Here is a 22,166-nt window from a genome sequence, read left to right as displayed (position 1 = left end):
GGGAGCGCTGCACTGTCGGAGGGTCAGTACTGAGGGAGCGCTGCACTGTCGGAGGGTCAGTACCGAGGGAGCGCTGCACTGTCGGAGGGCCAGTGCCCAGGGAGCGCTGCACTGTCGGAGGGCAGTACCGAGGGAGCGCTGCACTGTCGGAGGGTCAGTACCGAGGGAGCGCTGTACTGTCGGAGGGTTAGTACCGAGGGAGCGCTGCACTGTCGGAGGGTCAGTACCGAGGGAGCGCTGTACTGTCAGAGGATCAGTACCGAAGGAGCACTGCACTGTCGGAGGGCCAGTACTGAGAGGGCGCTGCACTGTCGGAGGTGCTGTCTTTCACATGAGACATTAAACCGAGGCCCCGTCTGCCCTTTCAGCTTGATGTAAAAGATCCCACGGCCACTATTTTGAAGAATAATAGGGGAGTTCTCCCCGGTTTTCTGGGCCAAGGCTGGTAGCGTCTGTAAAGAAATATTTCACCATTTTTCAGTCTCCCAAAAGAATAAACAGCACCTGAGCTCACTGGACCCTGTGATATGTAGGACACCACACTCGAGTGGGGCTTTGGGCACCAATTCAACACTGATGGGAATTTATCCAATTGTTCTGCGTTGGATTGCTCTATTAAAGAGGCCACACGGACTCAATGGGCCAAATGGCCTCCTTATGTGCTGTAAACTTTTGTGATTAACTTTATGATAACTTGAGCATAGAGAATGTTTGTGGACCTAGTCTCAGAATTCCACTCATTTCATTGTCATAGAAATTTCAGAAGGAGGTCATTTGTCCCATCAGGCACTATCTTCCCATCGGATCAATGTACTCTCCCCACATTTCCCTTCTCTGTCCCTGTACCCTTTAATATTTTTCTATTTCTAGTGTTTATCTAATTCCTTTTTAAATATTGTACTTATCTTGGCTTCCACAGCCCTCTGTGGTTCTGGATTCTGATAACGCTCTGTGTGAAAACACTGCTCTTAACCTCCCTTTTATGGCTCTTAAGAACATAAGAATGTAAGAAATAGGAGCAGGAGTCGGCCATTCGGCCCCTCGAGCCTGCTCTGCCATTCAATCAGATCATGGCTGATCTTCAACCTCAACTCCACTTTCCTGCCCGATCCCCATATCCCTTGATTCCCCGAGAGTCCAAAAATCTGTCGATCTCAGTCTTGAATATACTCAATGACTGAGCATCCACAGCCCTCTGGAGTAATGATGTGTTGATATTCCCCTTATCACTGATTCACCAACCAGTCAGAATAACCGTTCACTATTTACCCTCTGAAAATTTTCACCAGTTCAGTTCGATTCCCCCTTCTACTGCTGTGCTGTAAATTATACTGATTTTTAATTTGTTCTCCAGATATGAGCTCGGCTCCGTTAATTACCATTATTCCTCGTTGTTCTGGCTGGTAAAATAGATTACCTTAAATCCCACCAATAATGACTGATTGCTGATTCATTGACTTGACCCCAATGTGATCCCATTGGAACCCTGGTGTGATTCCAAAATTCTCCACCAGGACATTAAACATTTTTGAATATTGTTTACTTCACATAAAAACACGGGATTTTCTGAATACTCTCCAAATATTCCAATGTCTAAGGTCGATTCTTATTCCAAATAAAATGTAATTATAGGTTTGATTTATTGGCCTTTCATTTGGTGAGACATCTTTTTCTTCACATTTTTTATCGTGAGTCATTCCATAGATTACTGCAGCACTGGTAAAACTTTACAACCTCCTAATGTCAACTTTCTTGTACCTAACTTGGTCCATTAGCAGAATGGGCTGATTTCAACAGTCTACTCCGTGATTTATGTGTTTCGCTGAGGAGATTTAGAAGATGAGTTCGATTTCTATCCTGTGAGATGTGGTCAGTGTCTGGGTCTGGAGATGTGGTCAGTGTCCGGGTCTGGAGATGTGGTCAGTGTCCGGGTCTGGAGATGTGGTCAGTGTCTGGGTCTGGAGATGTGGTCAGTGTCCGGGTCTGGAGATGTGGTCAGTGTCTGGGTCTGGAGATGTGGTCAGTGTCTGGGTCTGGAGATGTGGTCAGTGTCTGGGTCTGGAGATGTGGTCAGTGTCTGGGTCTGGAGATGTGGTCAGTGTCCGGGTCTGGAGATGTGGTCAGTGTCTGGGTCTGGAGATGTGGTCAGTGTCCAGGTCTGGAGATGTGGTCAGTGTCTAGGTCTGGAGATGTGGTCAGTGTCCGGGTCTGGAGATGTGGTCAGTGTCCAGGTCTGGAGATGTGGTCAGTGTCCAGGTCTGGAGATGTGGTCAGTGTCCGGGTCTGGAGATGTGGTCAGTGTCTAGGTCTGGAGATGTGGTCAGTGTCCGGGTCTGGAGATGTGGTCAGTGTCTAGGTCTGGAGATGTGGTCAGTGTCCGGGTCTGGAGATGTGGTCAGTGTCCGGGTCTGGAGATGTGGTCAGTGTCTGGGTCTGGAGATGTGGTCAGTGTCTGGGTCTGGAGATGTGGTCAGTGTCTGGGTCTGGAGATGTGGTCAGTGTCTGGGTCTGGAGATGTGGTCAGTGTCCGGGTCTGGAGATGTGGTCAGTGTCTAGGTGTGGAGATGTGGTCAGTGTCCGGGTCTGGAGATGTGGTCAGTGTCCGGGTCTGGGGATGTGGTCAGTGTCTGGGTTTGGAGATGTGGTCAGTGTCCAGGTCTGGAGATGTGGTCAGTGTCCAGTCTGGAGATGTGGTCAATGTGGAGACCCTAGAGATGTGGTCAGTGTCCAGACCCTGGGGATGTGGTCAGTGTCCATATCCTGGAGATGTGGTCAGTGTCCAGGGTCTGGAGATGTGGTCAGTGTCCAGGGTCTGGAGATGTGGTCAGTGTCCAAGGTCTGGAGATGTGGTCAGTGTCCGGGTCTGGAGATGTGGTCAGTGTCCAGGCCAAATTCACAGCGCCAGGGACTGTTTCAGGGGAGTTCCAGCCTCAACTTCATTTTACGGGAATTCTTCATGGATTTGGGACAGCTGTGCGCTCTGAATGCCAGATGTTCAAATTAAAGCACCATTTATACATTCCTTAATTTCCAAAGTTAAAAGAAGGAAGTCTTATTTGTGCTTGGTTCATTTCTAGAGGGATAGAATTGAAAAGCAGAGAAATTATGTTAAAATTGTATAGAACCTTGGTTAGACCACACTTGAGGCACTGTGGACAGTTCTGGTCTCCATATTATAAAAAGGATACAGAGGCACTAGAGAAGGTGCAAAAAAGATTTACTAGGATGATACCTGAACTGAGAGGTTATACCTATCAGGAAAGATTGAGCGGGCCGGGTCTTTTTTCTCAGGAAAAGAAAAGACTGAGGGGTGACCTGATAGAGGTCTTTTAGATTATGAAAGGGCTTAATAGGGTAGACGTGGAGAAGATGTTTCCACTTGCGGGGGAGACCAGAACTAGGGGCCAGAAATATAAGATAGTCACTAATAAATCCAATAGGGAATTCAGGAGAAACTTCTTTATCCAGAGAGTGGTGAGAATGTGGAACTCGCTCCCACAAGGAGTAGTTGAGGCGAATAGTATAGATGCATTTAAGGGGAAGCTGGATAAACACATGAGGGAGAAAGGAATAGAAGGATATGCTGATAGGGGTAGATGAAGTAGGGAGGGAGGAGGCTCGTGTGGAGCATAAACACCGGCATAGACCCGTTGGGCCAAATGGCCTGTTTCTGTGCTGTACATTTGATGCAATTCTATGATGCTTGTCCTGAAGATTCCACTCCACAAACATAAGTCAGCAGTTTATTCAATCCACTTTGCTCCTCTTTATAAATGTTATTTTTACCACAATAACTGCCAACCCCTCCTCACTGCCCTTGTCTATAACCCACATTATTGATTCCAGTTACTAGGTTCATCAAGCAAGATGTGTACATGTGTGATGTGGACAAAAGTCTTCCAAGGGTCAACCCAAGACTGGTGCACACATAGGATCGCCAACCCTCCAGGATTGCACTGGAGTCTCCAAGAATTAATGATTAATCTCTAGGACAGTGCTGCCAGCAAAAACCCAGGATAAAAATCTCAGGGCATTAAAGAAATTGTGTGTATTTTTCATTTTTATTTATTAGTTATAAAAATATTGGAGAAGGATAGAAAAGGCTGTTTGACCGGGCGAGGGGGTTGGAGGAGGGAGGTCATGTGGTGAAACCTCCAGGAATATGTCCAGCCAGAGATGAAGATCCTAAGCACACTCCTCCAGTGAACGCCCGAGTCTGACCATTCACTGAGAGGTGGGACACACGTCAGCAGCCCATTGTTGCAGCCACAATTCTATCTCCATTTTTAAATGTATCTTCTCCCCTTCTGGAGGTCCCTCCCAGACCTCTTCCAGCATTAACCTACAACCAACTACAAGGAGGCACGTGATAGCACCCTGAGTTCCAGCATCTGGCCATTTCCCCCTGTCCCCATGTGGCAAATGTTTGATCCCCACTCCCTATCTCTCTGCCACGGCCTTGCTCGGATTGGGAACTTGCATTCAGAGAATTACCGTTGTGACCCATGCACATAACTGCCACGTTCTGATTTACCCGGTGCTATCCTGAATTATGGGCACTTCACCCCAGGTTATGCTGTTACAGGAGGCCGTGTTTGAGCCTTGAGATTGAATAAATTGGGGAAATAAAGTAGACATTTATTAGTTTTTGAGCAAGGAGAACAAGGGTATTCACAGTGCAACAGTGTCTCAAAGAATTTAACATTGTGGCCTGACTTTTGTATAAAATTGGTCTGTGATTTTGAGTTTCAGTGAGTCCTGTTCAGGAAATGCTGATCGGAGTTGTCACTCTTCACTCCTCACTCTTCACTCTTCACTCCTCACTCCTCACTCTTCACTCTTCACTCCTCACTCCTCACTCTCACACCTCCTGTATCTAACCCGTGCTGTACCAGCCCTGGGAATGTTTGATGGGACAGTGTAGAGGGAGCTTTACTCTGTATCTAACCCTGTACCAGCCCTGGGAGTGTTTGATGGGACAGTGTAGAGGGAGCTTTACTCTATATCTAACCCTGTACCTGCCCCGGGAGTGTTTGATGGGACAGTGTAGAGGGAGCTTTACTCTGTATCTAACCCTGTACCTGCCCCGGGAGTGTTTGATGGGACAGTGTAGAAGGAGCTTTACTCTGTATCTAACCCTGTACCAGCCCTGGGAGTGTTTGATGGGACAGTGCAGAGGGAGCTTTACTCTGTATCTAACCCGTGCTGTACTTGCGCTGGGAGTGTTTGATGGGACAGTGTAAAGGGAGCTTTACTCTGTATCTAACTTGGGAGGGATTATATTGACTTTCCCTGGGGCAGTAATGCCCAGTGCCAGGCATTCATGGGATGCTGCCATGAACTCCAATCCTCATTGAGATCCTGACCTCAGAGGCCAGATGTTTCCCCAGTGGGTTTGGTGGAGAATCTGGAGTTTACTCAAGTTAAAAAAAAATAAGAGAATCGTCTCTCTTAAAACATAAGAAAATCAATTTGAAAAACAGACGATGACTTTAAGAGGCAACTGATGTCTGGTTCTCTGTGATCAGCTGATAACTTTAACAAAAGATAATTGTGTTGAGTGTATTATACAAGAAGCAGCCAGATGTTCAGATATTCACGTGTACGGGCTGGAATTATGATCAGAGGTTTTGTACACACTTAATGCACTGACACAATGTTCTGTTTGCGCTATTTTAACCCGTGAGTTAACAGTTGTGTTAAACCAGTGAGGAGTGAGTCTGTGAGAATCTTCACCCTATGGTAGCCGCTGGGTTAATTCTTGATCCAGTGTTTTTCCCTCTCTCAGCTTAGCAGTTACTTAAATCAATTAAAATGCATCTCGCGGAATGCGGTCATCACTGCGGTTTCACAAACCCCAAACATTACCGCACTTGGGGGCATTTATTGGAGCTGATCTATGTTCAACAAAACATTCCTCCGTGAATCAGCCTCGCACTCCTCGCAGGCAGTCAGAGAGATGATGTGGAGAAATAGTCACCATGTTATTTACACACGGGCCGAGGGACTGAGATCCTCCCAAGAAACAAACAATTTTAATTAAATTATAGTTACATTCCACTGATTGACCTTCACGTGAAGACCTTTGAGAGGGTGCAGAGGAGATTTACTAGAATGATTCCAGGGATGAGGGACTTCAGTTACGTGGATAGACTGGAGAAGCTGGGGTTGTTCTCCTTGGAACAGAGAAGGTTGTGGGAAGATTTGATAGAGGTATTCAAAATCATGTGGAGATTTGATGGAGAATCATAGAATCATAGAAAGGCTGCAGCACAGAAGGAGACCATTTGGCCCATCGAGTCCGTGCCGGCTCTATGCGAGAGCAATCCAGCTGGTCCCACTCCCCCACCCTATCCCCGTAGCCCTGCAAATTTTTTTCTAGTATTTATCCAGTTCCCTTTTGAAGGCCATGATTGAATCTGCCTCCACCACCCCCTCGGGCAGTGCATTCCAGATCCTAACCACTCGCTGTGTAAAAAAGTTTTTCCTCATGTCACCTTTGGTTCTTTTGCCAATCACCTTAAATCTGTGTCCTCTGGTTCTTGACCCTTCCGCCAATGGGAACAGTTTCTCTCTATCTACTCTGTCTAGACCCTTCATGATTTTGAATACCTCGATCAAATCTCCTCTCAACTGTCTCTGTTCCAAGGAGAACAACCCCAGCTTCTCCAGTCTATCCACGTAACTAAAGTCCCTCATCCCTGGAATCATTCTAGTAAATCTCTTCTGCACCCTCTCTAAGGCCTTCACATCTTTCCTAAAGTGCGGTGCCCAGAACTGGACACAATACTCCAGTTGTGGCCGAACCAGTGTTTTATAAAGGTTCATCATGACTTCCTTACTTTTGTACTCTATGCCTCTATTTATAAAGCCCAGGACCCCGTTTGCTTTTTTAACCGCTTTCTCAACCTGCCCTGCCACCTTCAACGATTTGTGTACATATACCCCCAGATCTCTCTGTTCCTGTACCCCTTTTAGAATTGTGCCCTCTAGTTTATATTGCCTCTCCTCATTCTTCCTACTGAAAAGTATCACTTCGATTTTTTGAATTAATAAGGGGAAACTGTTTCCAGTGGCAGGAGGGTCGGTAACCAGAGGACACAGATTTAAGGTAATTGGCAAAAGAGCCAGAGGGGAAATGAGGAGAAATTTTTTACACAGTGAGTTGTGATGATCTGGAATGTGCTGCCTGAAAGGGCGGTGGAAGCAGATTCAATAATAACTTTCAAAAGGGAATTGGATAAATACTTGAAGGGGAAAAATTTACAGGGCTGTGGGGAAGGTGCGGGAGAGTGGGACTAATTGGATCGCTCTTTCAAAGAGCCGGCACAGGCACGATGGGCCGAATGGCCTCCTCCTGTGCTGTAAGATTCTATGATTCTATGATGTCAATTTCAGTTTGTCATGTCAGAACAGGCCAGTTAGAACACAGCAATTGGATCATGTGACTTGGTAATTCTGAATTTAACCCTAAAGAAGCTCTATGCAAATTCTCCCCTCAGCTCCAGCAATCCTGACATTGTTAAACAGTTCATTCTTAAAGGGGCAGTTCAATTTTTTGCAAAGCTCTGTTTCTGGAGTAATCAAGGACAGGCTATGGCCCAATCTGCAGTATAACTGCAGTCATAAATCCAGCCCAAACCTTCGCAGATTCTGCATCAATGTAATTTTGTTTTAGTTTCTAATTAAAATTACAATGAACATAAAGAATTTAATCAGACTAACATGATGTGAGTGCACCCATGGCAACTTTCTCTCAATCCAGGTCCTAGGCCGCTTCGTCGGACATTTTACATACGGTGATCGCACTCCCTTCATCCCTAATAATAAATCATTGAATCACTGCGACAGATTGAGGACCATAATCTTCGTCTTGGGAATATTTTCAACTCCTGTCTCCTGATGAAATCCTTGAGCCAATCATCCTCTGCATTTGATCGGCACAAACTGTTGGTGCCTCAGAATCGATCAGCAAACAGGGAGTGTTGTTTCAACAAGTCGATGGTCGCAGAAAACAGACTGATTTAATAAGGAGCAAACAATCAGTGTGTCGGAGCAACAGAGCTCAGTCCTGCAGCATCCTGTTTACAAACAGATCAACTGGACATGAACAGTGGTGGCAGAAACAGAGGCTGCCCTCATTGCAGGAATCATAGGGTTCTATATAACCCCCTATAGTCTATGTTCAATATCACCCCCCATAGTCCTTCTATGGCCATTTCCCCATTGTCAATGACAATAACCCCACTTTCAGTTTTTAAGGGGCCAACACTGCTCCTGACCACCCTCTTTTTCCTAATGTAACTATAAAAGTTCTTTGTATTGGTTTTGATATCCCTTGCAAGTTTCTTTTCATACTCTCTTTTTGTAGCTCTTACTATCTGTTTTGTGACCCTTTGTTGATCTTTGTATCTTTCCCATTCGCCAGGATCTGTGCCATTTTTTGCCTTTTTGCATGTCCTTTCCTTATGTCTTATACTGTCCCTTACCTCTTTAGTTGTCCATGACTGTTTTTTTTGGCAAGTAGAGTTCTTGCCCCTCAGGGGTATAAACCGATTCTGTATCACGTTAAATGTTTCTTTAAACATTTCCCACTGATCATCAGTTGTTTTACCCATTAACAGATTTGCCCAGTTTACTGTGGACAGTCTCTGTCTCATCCCATTGAAGTCGGCCTTACCCAAGTCTAGAATCTTAGCAGCTGATTCACTTTTTTCCCTTTCAAACACTACATTGAACTCGATCATGTTATGATCACTATTGGATAGATGTTCACGCACAGTTAAGCTGTTAACTAAATCTGGTTCATTACTCATTACTAAATCTAGTATGGCTTGCCCCCTTGTTGCCTCTAGGACATACTGCTGTAGAAAACTATCCCGGACACACTCAAGAAATTCACTACCTTTCTGACAGTTGCTAGTCTGCTTTTCCCAATCTATGTGAAGGTTAAAGTCCCCCATTAAGACCACTATGCCTTTCTTACACGCTTGTCTAATCTCTGCATTTATACAATCTAGCACTTCAGAGCTGCTGCCAGGGGTCCTATGCACAACTCCCACTATAGTCTTAGATCATTTCCTATTTCTCAATTCAACCCATAAGGTCTCTGTTGGCTGCTTACCTCTCGTTATATCCTCCTTTATCATTGAAGTGATTTCATCTCTAATCACTAAGGCTACTCCTCCCCCTCTTCCATTTTCCCTATCTCTCCTGTAGACCTTATAACCCAGTATATTTAGTTCCCAATCCTGACCATCCTGCAGCCATGTCTCAGTAATAGCTATCATGTCATACCCTCCAATTTGAATTTGAACCTGTAGTTCATTTAATTTATTCCTTATACTCCGTGCATTTGTATATAGAACTCTTAGTTGGGCCACACACCCTATCCTGACCTTCAGCTTTGATGCTGGGTTAATCGCCTTACGCCTTCTAGTTTTCACTTTATCTGTAGTGTCTAAAGTACACTTTCTTTCTGCTGCTCTACGCTTTTCCCTTTCACTTGTTCTTGAACAACTGTTTGTACTATTTGTATTGTAAGTTTCCCCTGGGTCCTCCCCTCTCTTGCTGCTCTCAACTTTACTCCCTTCTGTCTCCCCGCTCAGGTTCCCATCCCCCTGCCACTCTAGTTTAAACCTTCCCCAACAGCACTAGCAAACACCCCCGCGAGGACATTGGTCCCGGTCCTGCTCGGGTGTAACCCGTCACGCTTGTACAGGTCCCACCTTCCCCAGAACCAGTCCCAGTGTCCCAGGAATCTAAATCCCTCCCTCCTACACCATCCCTGCAGCCATGCATTCATCCTGTCTATTCTCCTGTTCCTACACTCACTAGCACGTGGCACTGGTAGTAATCCTGAGATCACTACCTTTGAGGTCCTGCTTTTTAATTTATCTCCTAACTCCTTAAATTCACCTTGCAGGACCTCATCCCTTTTTTTACCTATGTCGTTGGTACCAATATGGCCCATGACTACTGGCTGTTCACCCCCCCCTCCAGAATGTCCTGCAGCCGCTCCGTGACATCCTTGACCCTAGCACCAGGGAGGCAACATCCCATCCTGGAGTCATGTTTACGGCCGCAGAAACACCTATCTATTCCCCTTACAATGGAATCCCCTATCACTATAGCCCGGCCACTCTTATTCCTCCCCTCCTGTGCAGCAGAGCCACCCGTGGTGCCCCGAACTTGGCTCTTGCTGCTTTCCCCTGATAAGCCATCTCCCCCAACAGTATCCAAAGCGGTATATCTGTTTGAGAGGGAGATGGCCCCAGGGGACTCCTGCTCTACCTGCCTAGTCCTTTTACTCTGCCTGGCGGTCACCCATTTCCTTTCTGCCTGCGTAATCTTTACCTGCGGTGTGACCACCTCACTGAACGTGCTATCCACGATAATTTCAGCATCGCAGATGCTCCACAGTGAATCCACCCGCAGCTCCAGCTCCGAAATGCGGTTAGCCAGTAGCTGCAGCTGGACACACTTCCTGCACACGTGGTCGCCAGGGACACTGGTAGTGTCCATGACTTCCCACATAGTGCAGGAGGAGCATATCACGGGTGCGAGCTGTGCTGCCATGACTTGCCTTAGATTTACACTACGTTCACCTCTCAGACTCTCCTCCCGCTCTCGGTCTCTCCTTTTATACTGCGCTCACCTCTCGGACTCTCCTGCCTCACCTGTGACGTTGCACAGTAGTTTTCTCTTGTTGCAGGTCTGCTGCTGCTTTTATTCCCCAATCTCAGTCTTCTGCTGGTCAGGTCTGCTGCCGCTCTGCGGAAAAAGTTAGGAAAAGCAGGACCTCCTGCCCCCACTTCACCGAACTCCCACACTCATCAAACTCTCAACTGTCTCACTCGGTGTCCGCCCATGCCACCATCCTGTCTGTATCTTGAAGTCTATCACTATCCTTCTCACTGTTTACTACCCTTCCAAGTTTTGTTTCATCTACAAATTTTGAAATTGTGCCCTGTACACCCAAGTCCAAATCATTAATATATATAAAGTAGTGGTCCCAGCACCGACCCCTGGGGAACACCACCGTACGCCTCCCTCCAGTCCGAAAAACAACTATTCACCACTAATCTCTGTTTCCTGTCCTTTAGCCAATTCTATATCCATGTTGCTACTGCCCCCTTTATTCCATGGGCCGCAATCTTGATGATAAGCCCACCATGCGGCACTTTATCAAACGCCTTTTGAAAGTCCATATACACCACATCAACGGCATTGCCCTCATCGACCCTCTCTGTTACCTCATCAAAAAACTCAATCAGGTTAGTTAAACACGATTTGCCTTTAACAAATCTGTGCTGACTTTCCCTAATCAATCCACACTCATCCAAGTGACTGTTAATTCTGTCCCGGATTATTGTTTCTAAAAGTTTCCCCACCACCGAGGTTAAACTGACTGGCCTGTAGTTGCTGGGTTTATCCTTACACCCTTTTTTGAACAAAGGTGTAACATTTGCAATTCTCCAGTCCTCTGGCACCACCCCCGTATCTAAGGATGTTTGGAAGATTATGGCCAGTACCTCCGCAATTTCCACCCTTACTTCCCTCAGCAACTTAGGGGGCATCCCATCCGGACCAGGTGACTTATCTACTTTAAGTGCAGCTAGCTTGGTATTGGGGACATGATCTGGTATTGGGGACATCACCTGGTCATGAGGACATGTTCTGGTATTGGGGACATCAGCTGGTATTGGCGACGTGATCTGGTCATGGGGACACCACCTGGTATTGGGGACATCACCTGGTATTGGGGACATCACCTGGTATTGGGGACATCACCTGGTATCAGCAATTGCAGTGCTGTCCGTGGAAAATTGAGTCTTGTAGTTAATAATAACTGGGACAAAGCACTCATCGTTTGAGGAATTTCAAGAAAGCTGTAAAGGGAGGAGATTCAGCCTTGTTAAAATGTACAGAAACAGACAGCTCATCTCATCATCATAACCAGTTTGAGTTTTTTATTGAAATTCTTGGCTCAGTGTGTAACACTCTCCTCTCTGAGTCAGAGGTTGTGGGTTCAAATTCCACTCCAGAGACTAGAGCAGATAATCCAGGCCGACACTCCCGGTGCAGTACTGAGGGAGCGCTGCACTGTCGGAGGGTCAGTACTGAGGGAGCGCTGCACTGTCGGAGGGTCAGTACTGAGGGAGTGCTGCACTGTCGGAGGGTCAGTACTGAGGGAGCGCTGCACTGTCGGAGGGTCAGTACTGAGGGAGCGCTGCACTGTCGGAGGGTCAGTACTGAGGGAGCGCTGCACTGTCGGAGGGTCAGTACTGAGGGAGCGCTGCACTGTCGGAGGGTCAGTACTGAGGGAGCGCTGCACTGTCGGAGGGTCAGTACTGAGGGAGTGCTGCACTGTCGGAGGGTCAGTACTGAGGGAGTGCTGCACTGTCGCAGGGTCAGTACTGAGGGAGTGCTGCACTGTCGGAGGGTCAGTACTGAGGGAGTGCTGCACTGTCGGAGGGTCAGTACTGAGGGAGTGCTGCACTGTCGGAGGGTCAGTACTGAGGGAGTGCTGCACTGTCGGAGGGTCAGTACTGAGGGAGCGCTGCACTGTCGGAGGGTCAGTATTGAGGGAGTGCTGCACTGTCGGAGGGTCAGTACTGAGGGAGCGCTGCACTGTCGGAGGGTCAGTACTGAGGGAGCGCTGCACTGTCGGAGGGTCAGTACTGAGGGAGCGCTGCACTGTCGGAGGGTCAGTACTGAGGGAGTACTGCACTGTCGGAGGGTCAGTATTGAGGGAGCGCTGCACTGTCGGAGGGTCAGTATTGAGGGAGTGCTGCACTGTCGGAGGGTCAGTACTGAGGGAGCGCCGCACCGTCGGAGGGTCAGTACTGAGGGAGTGCCGCACTGTCGGAGGGTCAGTACTGAGGGAGTGCCGCACTGTCGGAGGGTCAGTACTGAGGGAGTGCTGCACTGTCGGAGGGTCAGTACTGAGGGAGCGCTGCACTGTCGGAGGGTCAGTACTGAGGGAGCGCTGCACTGTCGGAGGTGCCGTCTTTCAGATGAGACATTAAACCAAGGCCCTGTCTGCCCTCTCAAGTGGACATAAAAGATTCCATGGCAATATTTGAAGAGGAGCAGGGGGGAGTTCTCCCCGGTGTCCTGGGTCAATATTTATCCCTCAACCAATATCACTAAAAAAACAGATGATCTGGTCATTATCTCATTGCTGTTTGTGGGATCTTGCTGTGCACAAACTGGCTGCCATGTTTCCTACATTACAACAGTGACTACACTTCAAAAAAGTACTCCATTGGCTGAAAAGCTTTGGGACGTCCTGAGGTGGTGAAAGGCACTGGAGAAATACAAGTTCTTTCTTTTTTTCAAATACGGGGCGACTTCCTCAACTCCTGCTGAATGTTTCACTCTCTGTCACCTGCTGGATCCAGACTCGGGGAAGGAGCTGGTTTATTTTCTTAAAAACTAATTTTATTTAAATTGAATATAATTTTAAAATTGTGTGTGTCTGTGTGAGTGAGTGTGTTATGGGTGTTGGGGTCTGGGTACAGTGACGGTGTCGGTGATGGGGGTCGGTGATGAGTGATGGTGATGAGTGATGGGTGACGGGTGTCGGTGACAGGTATTGGCGATGGTGTTTGTAACGAGTGTTGGTGACGGTGTTGGTGACGGAGGTTGGTTACAGGTGTCTGTGATGGTGACAGTGATGGTGACAGTGACGGTGACTGGGTCGGTGACTGGGTCGGTGACGGGTGTCGATGATCGGTGACGAGATTCGTTGACGGGTGTTGGTGATGAGTGACAAGTGTTGGTGATAGTGTTGGTGTCAGTGATGGTGACAGGGGTCAGCGACGGGGTCAGTGATGGGTCACAGTGTCGATGACAGTGATGGTGACGGTGTTGGTGTCAGTGTCAGGGGGGATCAGAGATGGGGGTCAGTGACGGGGCTCAGTGATGGGGTTAGTAACAGGTGATGGTGTCGGTGACAGTGACAGTGACAAGGGTCAGTGATGGGTGACGGTGTCGGTGATGGGTGCCGGTTATGGAGTCGGTGATGGTGACGGGTGTTGGTGATGGTGTCGGTGACAGTGACAGTGATGGTATCGGTGACGGTGTCGGTGACGGGTGCTGGTTACGGAGGCGGTGATGGTGACGGGTGTTGGTGATGGTGTTGGTGTCAGTGACAGTGACAGGGGTCAGTGATGGGTGATGGTGACGGTGACAGGGGTCAGTGATGGGTGATGGTGACGGTGACAGGGGTCAGTGATGGTATCGGTGACGGTGTCGGTGATGGGTGCTGGTTACGGTGTCGGTGATGGTGACGGGTGATGGTGACGGGTGTTGGTGACGGTGACGGTGACGGGTGATGGTGACGGGTGTTGGTGACGGGTGTTGGTGACGGTGACAGTGACGGTGACGGGTGTTGGTGACGGGTGTTGGTGACGGTGACGGTGACGGTGATGGGTGCTGGTTACGGTGTCGGTGATGGTGACGGGTGTTGGTGACGGGTGATGGTGACGGGTGATGGTGACGGGTGTTGGTGACGGTGACGGGTAATGGTGACGGGTGATGGTGACGGGTGATGGTGACGGGTGTTGGTGACGGTGACGGTGTCGGTGATGGGTGCTGGTTACGGTGTCGGTGACGGTGACGGTGACGGTGACGGGTGATGGTGACGGGTGATGGTGACGGGTGTTGGTGACGGTGACGGTGACTTCTTCCTACTCACTACTTTTTAAACCCAACATTTCAATGAAATCTGAATTGATTGGAGTGGTAATTCCAATTAAAGTGACTAAATGAATCTGACCACTGACCTGCCGATGGTCTAACATTGGTGGTATTGGCAATCTAGAGGTCAGGAGTTCAGATTTCACCAGGGCAAGTTGTGAAATTGAATTCATTAAATCAAGTCATTTTTTGCCGAGTAGCAGAAAAATAATGATTATAAAAACCATAAAAACCCAACTGGTTCATTAATGTCCTTCAGAGAAACTAGGGATGGGCAATGAAAATGGCCGTGTCATGAGAACAAATCGAATAAATGCCCATGATGTGGAGATGCCGGTGATGGACTGGGGTGGATAAATGTAAGGACTTGCACAACACCAGGTTATAGTCCAACAGTTTTATTTTAAATCACAAGCTTTCGGAGCTTTGCTCCTTCGTCAGGTGAAGGTACCTCCTACCTCACCTGACGAAGGAGAAAAGCTCCGAAAGCTTGTGATTTAAAATAAAACTGTTGGACTATAACCTGGTGTTGTGCAAGTCCTTAAATAAATACTCATCCATCTATCAGTTGCCACACGGGCAAATAATCCAGGAACAGTCTGCAAGCCCCAGGGCTTCGAGTCAACGTGTGGTGAAATCTGACCTCTCACCGGCAACTGTCACTCAGACCATCTGCCTTCTCAGTCAGACTCGGTACACGATCCAGGGGAGATCTGCAAACTGGTCAAAACAAAAAGAAGATCTGGCCAACCTCCATTAAATGGAGGAATAGGGGAAAGCTCCCTCAAAATTCTTTCCATTCAAAGCTGATTCCATTCTGATAAAATTCAGGGCAAAGCTTCAACTATGTGACACACACTTACAACTGGCCACACAAAATAGACATAGAATGGGGGACTGCTATTTCACTCACGCCACGATTTATAAATAAAACAGTTGAGGGTTTATGGTGGAATGGATTTAGTAAATGTAGAGCGTTCAGGAGATCTACAAGACTTGGCTGCCCTTTGTAATGCCGATATATCTTGTTCTGCGTGTCAGAGTGAAAATACACAGCTGCCACTCTACAACTGACAGTGAAACTCATCCACTCGCCTCACATTCCTCATTCATCAAATCGTTAACTCGTTTTAAAGTGACATTTTTCACAGTTCCTCCCAATAATTTACAAAGTGCAGTTAGTCACCTTAGTGAATAATCTTCAAAACCCTAAATAAACACGTTTCTGTTGGAGATGTGGTGAATAGAAAATTAATAAAAAGGGAGAAAATAGAACAAGAGTAAACTAGCAAGAAATATATAAACAGATTGTAAGAGCTTTTACAAGTAAAAAGGAAGAGAGTAGCAAAAGTAAATGTTGGTCCCTTAGAGGCTGAGACAGGAGAAATTATAATGGGGAATCAGGAAATGGCAGATGCGCTAAACAAATATTTTGTATCTGTCTTCACAGTAGAAGACACAAAAAAATACCAGAAATAGTGGGGAACCAAGGGACTAATGAGAGTGAGGAACTTAAAATAATTAATATCAGTGAAGAAAAAGTACTGGAGAAACTAATGGGACTAAAAGCCGACAAATCCCCTGGACCTGATGACCTACATCCGAGGGTTCTAAAAGAGGTGGCTGCAGAGATAGTGGATGCATTGGTTGTGATCTTCCAAAATTCCCTGGATTCTAGAACGGTCCCAGCGGATTGGAAGGAAGCAAATGTAACCCCGCTATTCAAGAAAGGAGGGAGAGAGAAAACAGGGAACTACAGGCCAGTTAGCCTGACATCAGTCGTCGGGAAAATGCTGGAATCCATTATTAAGGAAGTGGTAACAGGGCACTTAGAAAATCATAATATGATTAGGCAGAGTCAACATGGTTTTATGAAAGGGAAATCATGTTTGACAAATTTATTAGAGTTTTTTGAGGGTGTAACTAGCCGGGTAGATAAAGGGGGAACCAGTGGATGTCGTATATTTGGACTTTCAAAAGGCATTCGATAAGGTGCCACATAAAAGATAAGGGCTCATGGAGTTGGGGGTAATATATCAGGGAAAGCAAGCACGGATTTGTTAAAGGCAAATCATGTTTAACTAACTTGATCGAGTTTTTTGATGAGGTAATAGAGAGGGTCGATGAGGGCAGTACGGTTGATGTGTGTATATGCACTTTCAAAAGGCGTTTGATTAAGTGCTGCATAGTAGGCTTATCATCAAGAGTTGGATCCAAAGTTGGCTCAGAGGAGGAAGCAAAGGGTGATGGTCGATGGGTGTTTTTGTGACTGGAAGGCTGTTTCCAGTGGGGTTCTGCAGGGCTCAGTACTGGGTCCCTTGCTTTTTGTGATATATATTAATGATTTGGATTTGAATGTGGGGGGCTTGATCAAGAAGTTTGCAGATGATACAAAAAATGGCCATATGGTTGATAGTGAGGAGGAAAGCTGTAGACTGCAGGAAGATATCAATGGACTGGTCAGGTGGGCAGAAAAGTGGCAAATGGAATTCAATCCAGAGAAGTGTGAGGTAATGCATTTGGGGAGGGCAAACAAGGCAAGGGAATACACAATAAATGGGAGGATACTGAGAGGAACAGAGGGACCTTGGAGTGCATGTCCACAGATCCCTGAAGGTAGCAGGACAGGTAGATAAGGTGGTTAAAAAGGCATACGGGATACTTTCCTTTATTAGCCAAGGCATAGAATATAAGAGCAGGGAGGTTATGCTAGAACAAATTCAAGAAGGCAGCTCACCAAATTGGGGTTGTATTCTCTAGAGTTTCGAAGGTTAAGGGGTGATCTGATCGAAGTTTATAAGATATTAAGGGGAACGGATAGGGTGGATAGAGAGAAACTATTTCCGCTGGTTGGGGATTCTAGGAGTAGGGGGCACAGTCTAAAAATTAGAGCCAGACCTTTCAGGAGTGAGATTAGAAAACATTTCTACACACAAAGGGTTGTAGAAGTTTGGAACTCTCTTCCGCAAACGGCAATTGATACTAGCTCAATTGCTAAATTTAAATCTGAGACAGACTGCTTTATGGCAACCAAAGGTATTAAGGGATATGGGCCAAAGGCGGGTATATGGAGTTAGATCACAGATCAGCCATGATCTTATCAAATGGCGGAGCAGGCACGAGGGGCTGAATGGCCTACTCCTGTTCCTATGTTCCTATGTTCTCGAGGGCAATTAGGGATGGGCAATAAATGCTGGCCTTGCCAGCGACGCCCACATTCCACGAACTAATAAAAAAAACGATTTACGAGGATGTTGCCGGGACTGGAGAATTTTAGCTATGAGGAAAGATTGGATAGGCTGGGGTTGTTTTCTTTGGATCAAAGGAGGCTGAGGGGAGATTTAACTGAGGTGTATAAAATTATGACGGGACCAGATAGAGTGGATAGAGAGGACCTATTTCCCTTAGCAGAGGATCAGTGACCAGGGGGCATAGATTTAAAGTAATTGGTAGAAGGATTAGAGGGGAGCAGAGGAGAATTTTTTTCACCCAGAGGATGGTGGGGTTTGGAACTCACTGCCTGAGAGGGTGGGAGAGGCAGAAACCCTCAACTCATTAAAAAGTACTTGGACGTGCACTTGATGTGCCATAACCCACAGGGCTACGGACCAAGTGCTGGAAAGAGGGATTAAGCTGGATAACTCTTTCTCAGCCATGCGGACTCGATGGGCCGAATGGCCTCCTTCTTTGCTGTAACTTTCTATAATTCTATGATTGGCAGAAGGGTCAAGGACCAGAGGACACAGATTTAAGGTGATTGGCAAAAAGAACCAAAGGTGACATGAGGAAAAACTTTTTTACACAGCGAGTGGTGAGGATCTGGAATGCACTGCCTGAGGGGGTGGTGGAGGCAGATTCAATCATGGTCTTCAAAAGGGAACTGGATAAGTACTTGAAAGGAAAAAATTTGCAGGGCTACGGGGAAAGGGCGGGGGAGTGGGACTAGCTGGATTGCTCTTGCATAGAGCCAGCACGGACTCGATGGGCCGAATGGCCTCCTTCTGTGCTGTAACCTTTCTATGATTCTATGATTAGCATGGATTGGAAAGAGAGTAGGAATAAACAGGTCATTCTCAGGTTGGCAGGCTGTAACTAGTGGGGTGTCGCAGGGATCAGTGCTTGGGCCTCAGCTATTTACAATCTATATTAATGACTTAGATGAAGGGACCGAGTGTAATGTATCCAAGTTTGCTGATGATACAAAGCTAGGTGGGAAAGTAAGCTGTGAGGAGGACACAAAGAGTCTGCAAAGGGATATGGACAGGTTAAGTGAGTGGGCAAGAAGGTGGCAGATGGAGTATAATGTGGGGAAATGAAGGATAGAAAAAACAGAATGTTCTTTAAATGGTGGGAAACTATTAAATGTTGGTGTTCAGAGAGACTTGGGTGTCCTCGTACAAGAAACGCAGAAAGTTAACCTGCAGGTACAGCAGGCAATTAGGATACAAATGGTATATTGGGGGCGGGTTTATTGTTTCAGTCTGGGCGGCCACATTATACCTTTAATTATATTTGGTGAACAGGGATAGGAATCAATAATAACAATGTTTAACATTAAATGAAATGCTGAGAAAATGTATCTCCAAATTTTCAGACAATGGACTAATCAGAGGCCAGAATTATTACTCATATTTTGGAGTTCATGCATCATTATATGGAGAGAGAGTTCTGTCAGATTGAATGTACTTTCCTGAAATAAAGAAAACAAGAGCAGCATCGAGCCCTGTCCCCCGTGTGTACCTGGGTACATGACCCCGTGTGTACCTGGATATCTGTCCCCGTGTGTACCTGGGTACGTGACCCCGTGTGTACCTGGATATCTGTCCCCGTGTGTACCTGGGTACTTGTCCCCTTGCGTACCTAGATATCTGTCCCCGTGTGTACCTGGGAACATGTCCCCGTGTGTACCTGGGTATCTGTCCCCAGGTGTAACTGGATATCTGTCCCCGTGTGCACCTGGGAACATGTCCCCGTGTGTACCTGGGTATCTGTCCCCAGGTGTAACTGGGTATCTGTCCCCAGGTGTAACTGGGTATCTGTCCCCGTGTGTACCTGGGTATGTGTCCCGCGTGTGTACCTGGATATCTGACCCCATGTGTACCTGGGTACGTGCCCCTGTGTGTACCTGGATATCTGACCCCGTGTGCACCTGGGAACATGTCCCCGTGTGTACCTGGATATCTGTCCCCAGGTGTAACTGGGTATCTGTCCCCGTGTGTACCTGGGTATGTGTCCCGCGTGTGTACCTGGATATCTGACCCCATGTGTACCTGGTACATGTTCCTGTGTGTACCTGGATATCTGTCCCCATGTGTACCTGGCTATCTGTCCTCATGTGTAGCTGGGTATCTGTCCCCGTGTGTACCTGGATATCTGTCCCTGGGTGTACCTGGATATCTGTTCCCGTGTGTAAATGAGTATCTGTCCCCATGCGTACCTGGGTATCTATCCCCGTGTGCACCTGGGAACATATCCCTGTGTGTACCTAGGTACTTGTCCCCATGTGTACCTGGGTATCTGTCCCCGGGTGTACCTGGGTATCTGTCCCCATGTGTACCTGGGTATCTGTCCCCATGTGTACCTGGGTATCTGTCCCCATGTGTACCTGGGTATCTGTCCCCATGTATACCTGGGTATGTGTCCCCCGTGTGTACCTGGGTATGTGTCCCCCGTGTGTACCTGGGTATCTGACTCCATGTGTACCTGGGTGTGTGTCCCCGTGTGTACCTGGATATCTGTCCCCATGTGTACCTGGATATCTGTCCCCATGTGTACCTGGGTATGTGTCCCCCGTGTGTACCTGGGTATCTGACTCCATGTGTACCTGGATATCTGTCCCCGGGTGTACCTGGATATCTGTCCCCGGGTGTACCTGGGTATCTGTCCCCGGGTGTACCTGGATATCTGTCCCCGGGTGTACCTGGATATCTGTCCCCGGGTGTACCTGGATATCTGTCCCCGTGGATATCTGTCCCCGGTGTGTACCTGGATATCTGTCCCTGGGTGTGTCTCCATCTGTACAGACATAACACACAGGTTATCTAATCCTAGGGAACATTTAGATTTCTGAAATAAATCCTTTGTATTTTAGTCTCGTTGTTGCTACATCTTTAAAATGGGACCCGACAATTGTCTAATTTGGAAATGTCCAAGTAGATGGACAGACTGTCCCCTGGGTGCAGAGTATGGTGGTGGTGAATGATTGGATGGTGGGCCCCCAGACAGTGGGCTAGTCTCAGTCAGCAGGTTAGTAATGGACCGAAGGCCTCAATCAAACCGTCCTGCGAGCTCTCCCCAATACTTGGCTTGTGACTATCTGAGGGAAACAAGTCTGATGTAAGGAGAGATTCACGGGAGCTCCACGGTCCATCTGTTATTTGGAATAATTCTCCTGCTGCAAATATTTCACAAGGTAACTCTACCCTTAACTATATCCTCCAGTGAGAACAGGGTTCGCTGAATTCAGTTAATGACACTGGGGTTTATGGTCATGTCGTGTAGAGAGGGTGAGATAAAGAATCAGGAGGCTCCAACACTCTTGTTATTCCCCAAATCTTACCTTCCTTCCTCTGTGGCTTATAAATAAATTCAAAGTTTAAATAAATGAATAGTTTGTTATTGGAAACAGACGAGATTTAGCGGCTCGATGCACGAGAGGTACATCGTTGATGGAGGAGATCAAAATCCCAATATAAACACCTTCAGTGAAAGAACCTGGAGAGACTTGCCAGAGAGACTCCCCGAGAGTGTGTAAGAGTGAGGGTTGATATAATCCCCTCATTATGTATCAAAACCTGGCAGCTTACAGCCAGCACTGACAAGACAGTATAAGATTCAGGCAGGAGAAGCCCTTCTGCCCATCTAGCCCACCTATCCCCAGTATTCCCTTAGTGTATTTCTAATAACCCTGAATCCCATTTGTTGACAAGAACCTGTCTATGGTTTTTTTCAAACCCATTAGGGATTGGCAGAGGTTTACAATGAAATTGCTTCCACTAATAGTCATGTGTCACTTTTACTGCTATTGATTCTCAGCCTGTGAAGTAATGTAGGAATGTTCACTGAGACTCTGGTCCAATCCCCATCCCTTTCTTGCTGAAATGCCTAAAATGGTAAACAGAGCAGAGTGGGATTACAGGTTTTATCAGAAGGGCTGGAGTCATTGCTCCCGGTTACTGTATTAATAGCTTGCTTGGCAAATGGGAGAGAGTGAGGTAATTGAGCGAGTGATAACAGTTCTCTATCTCTGAAGAAAGTGGGAAGATTTCAGTTAAAGAATGGCCTTTCACAAGAGCCCAGGTAATGCAGTGTGTGTTTAAATTGCATTTTGTAACAATTCATTGTAAAGTTGTGAAAAAGGACATGTGAGAAATTCCCGGTGGGTTTTGTTGGGGAGAGTCTGAGCGTTTTGGGATGTTTAAGATACTGTAATACCTGCAAATTTTAACAGAAATTTCTAT

At 47.0% G+C, this 22,166-nt stretch overlaps 1 protein-coding gene across 2 annotated transcripts in view; it reads left to right on the top strand.

Moving 5' to 3' along the window:
• fhl1a (four and a half LIM domains 1a) overlaps window positions 1-22,166 on the top strand; it is a 93,033-nt gene that overhangs the window by 33,280 nt on the left and 37,587 nt on the right. The window contains exon 1 of one of the 2 annotated variants that reach the window (XM_067997339.1): window positions 21,877-22,005. The exons of the other annotated variant lie outside the window; for it this stretch is intronic. Coding sequence (XP_067853440.1) covers window positions 21,984-22,005 — 22 coding nt within the window. The 5' untranslated portion in view covers window positions 21,877-21,983. Of the gene's footprint in view, window positions 1-21,876; window positions 22,006-22,166 lie in introns of those variants that run through there. 2 annotated transcript variants of the gene reach the window in all.

This window comes from Heptranchias perlo, chromosome 15 (genome assembly GCF_035084215.1).
Source record: "Heptranchias perlo isolate sHepPer1 chromosome 15, sHepPer1.hap1, whole genome shotgun sequence".
Taxonomy (NCBI): domain Eukaryota; kingdom Metazoa; phylum Chordata; class Chondrichthyes; order Hexanchiformes; family Hexanchidae; genus Heptranchias; species Heptranchias perlo.
The sequence above is the reverse complement of the archived record's forward strand: the minus strand, read 5'-3'. Positions and strand labels throughout refer to the sequence as shown.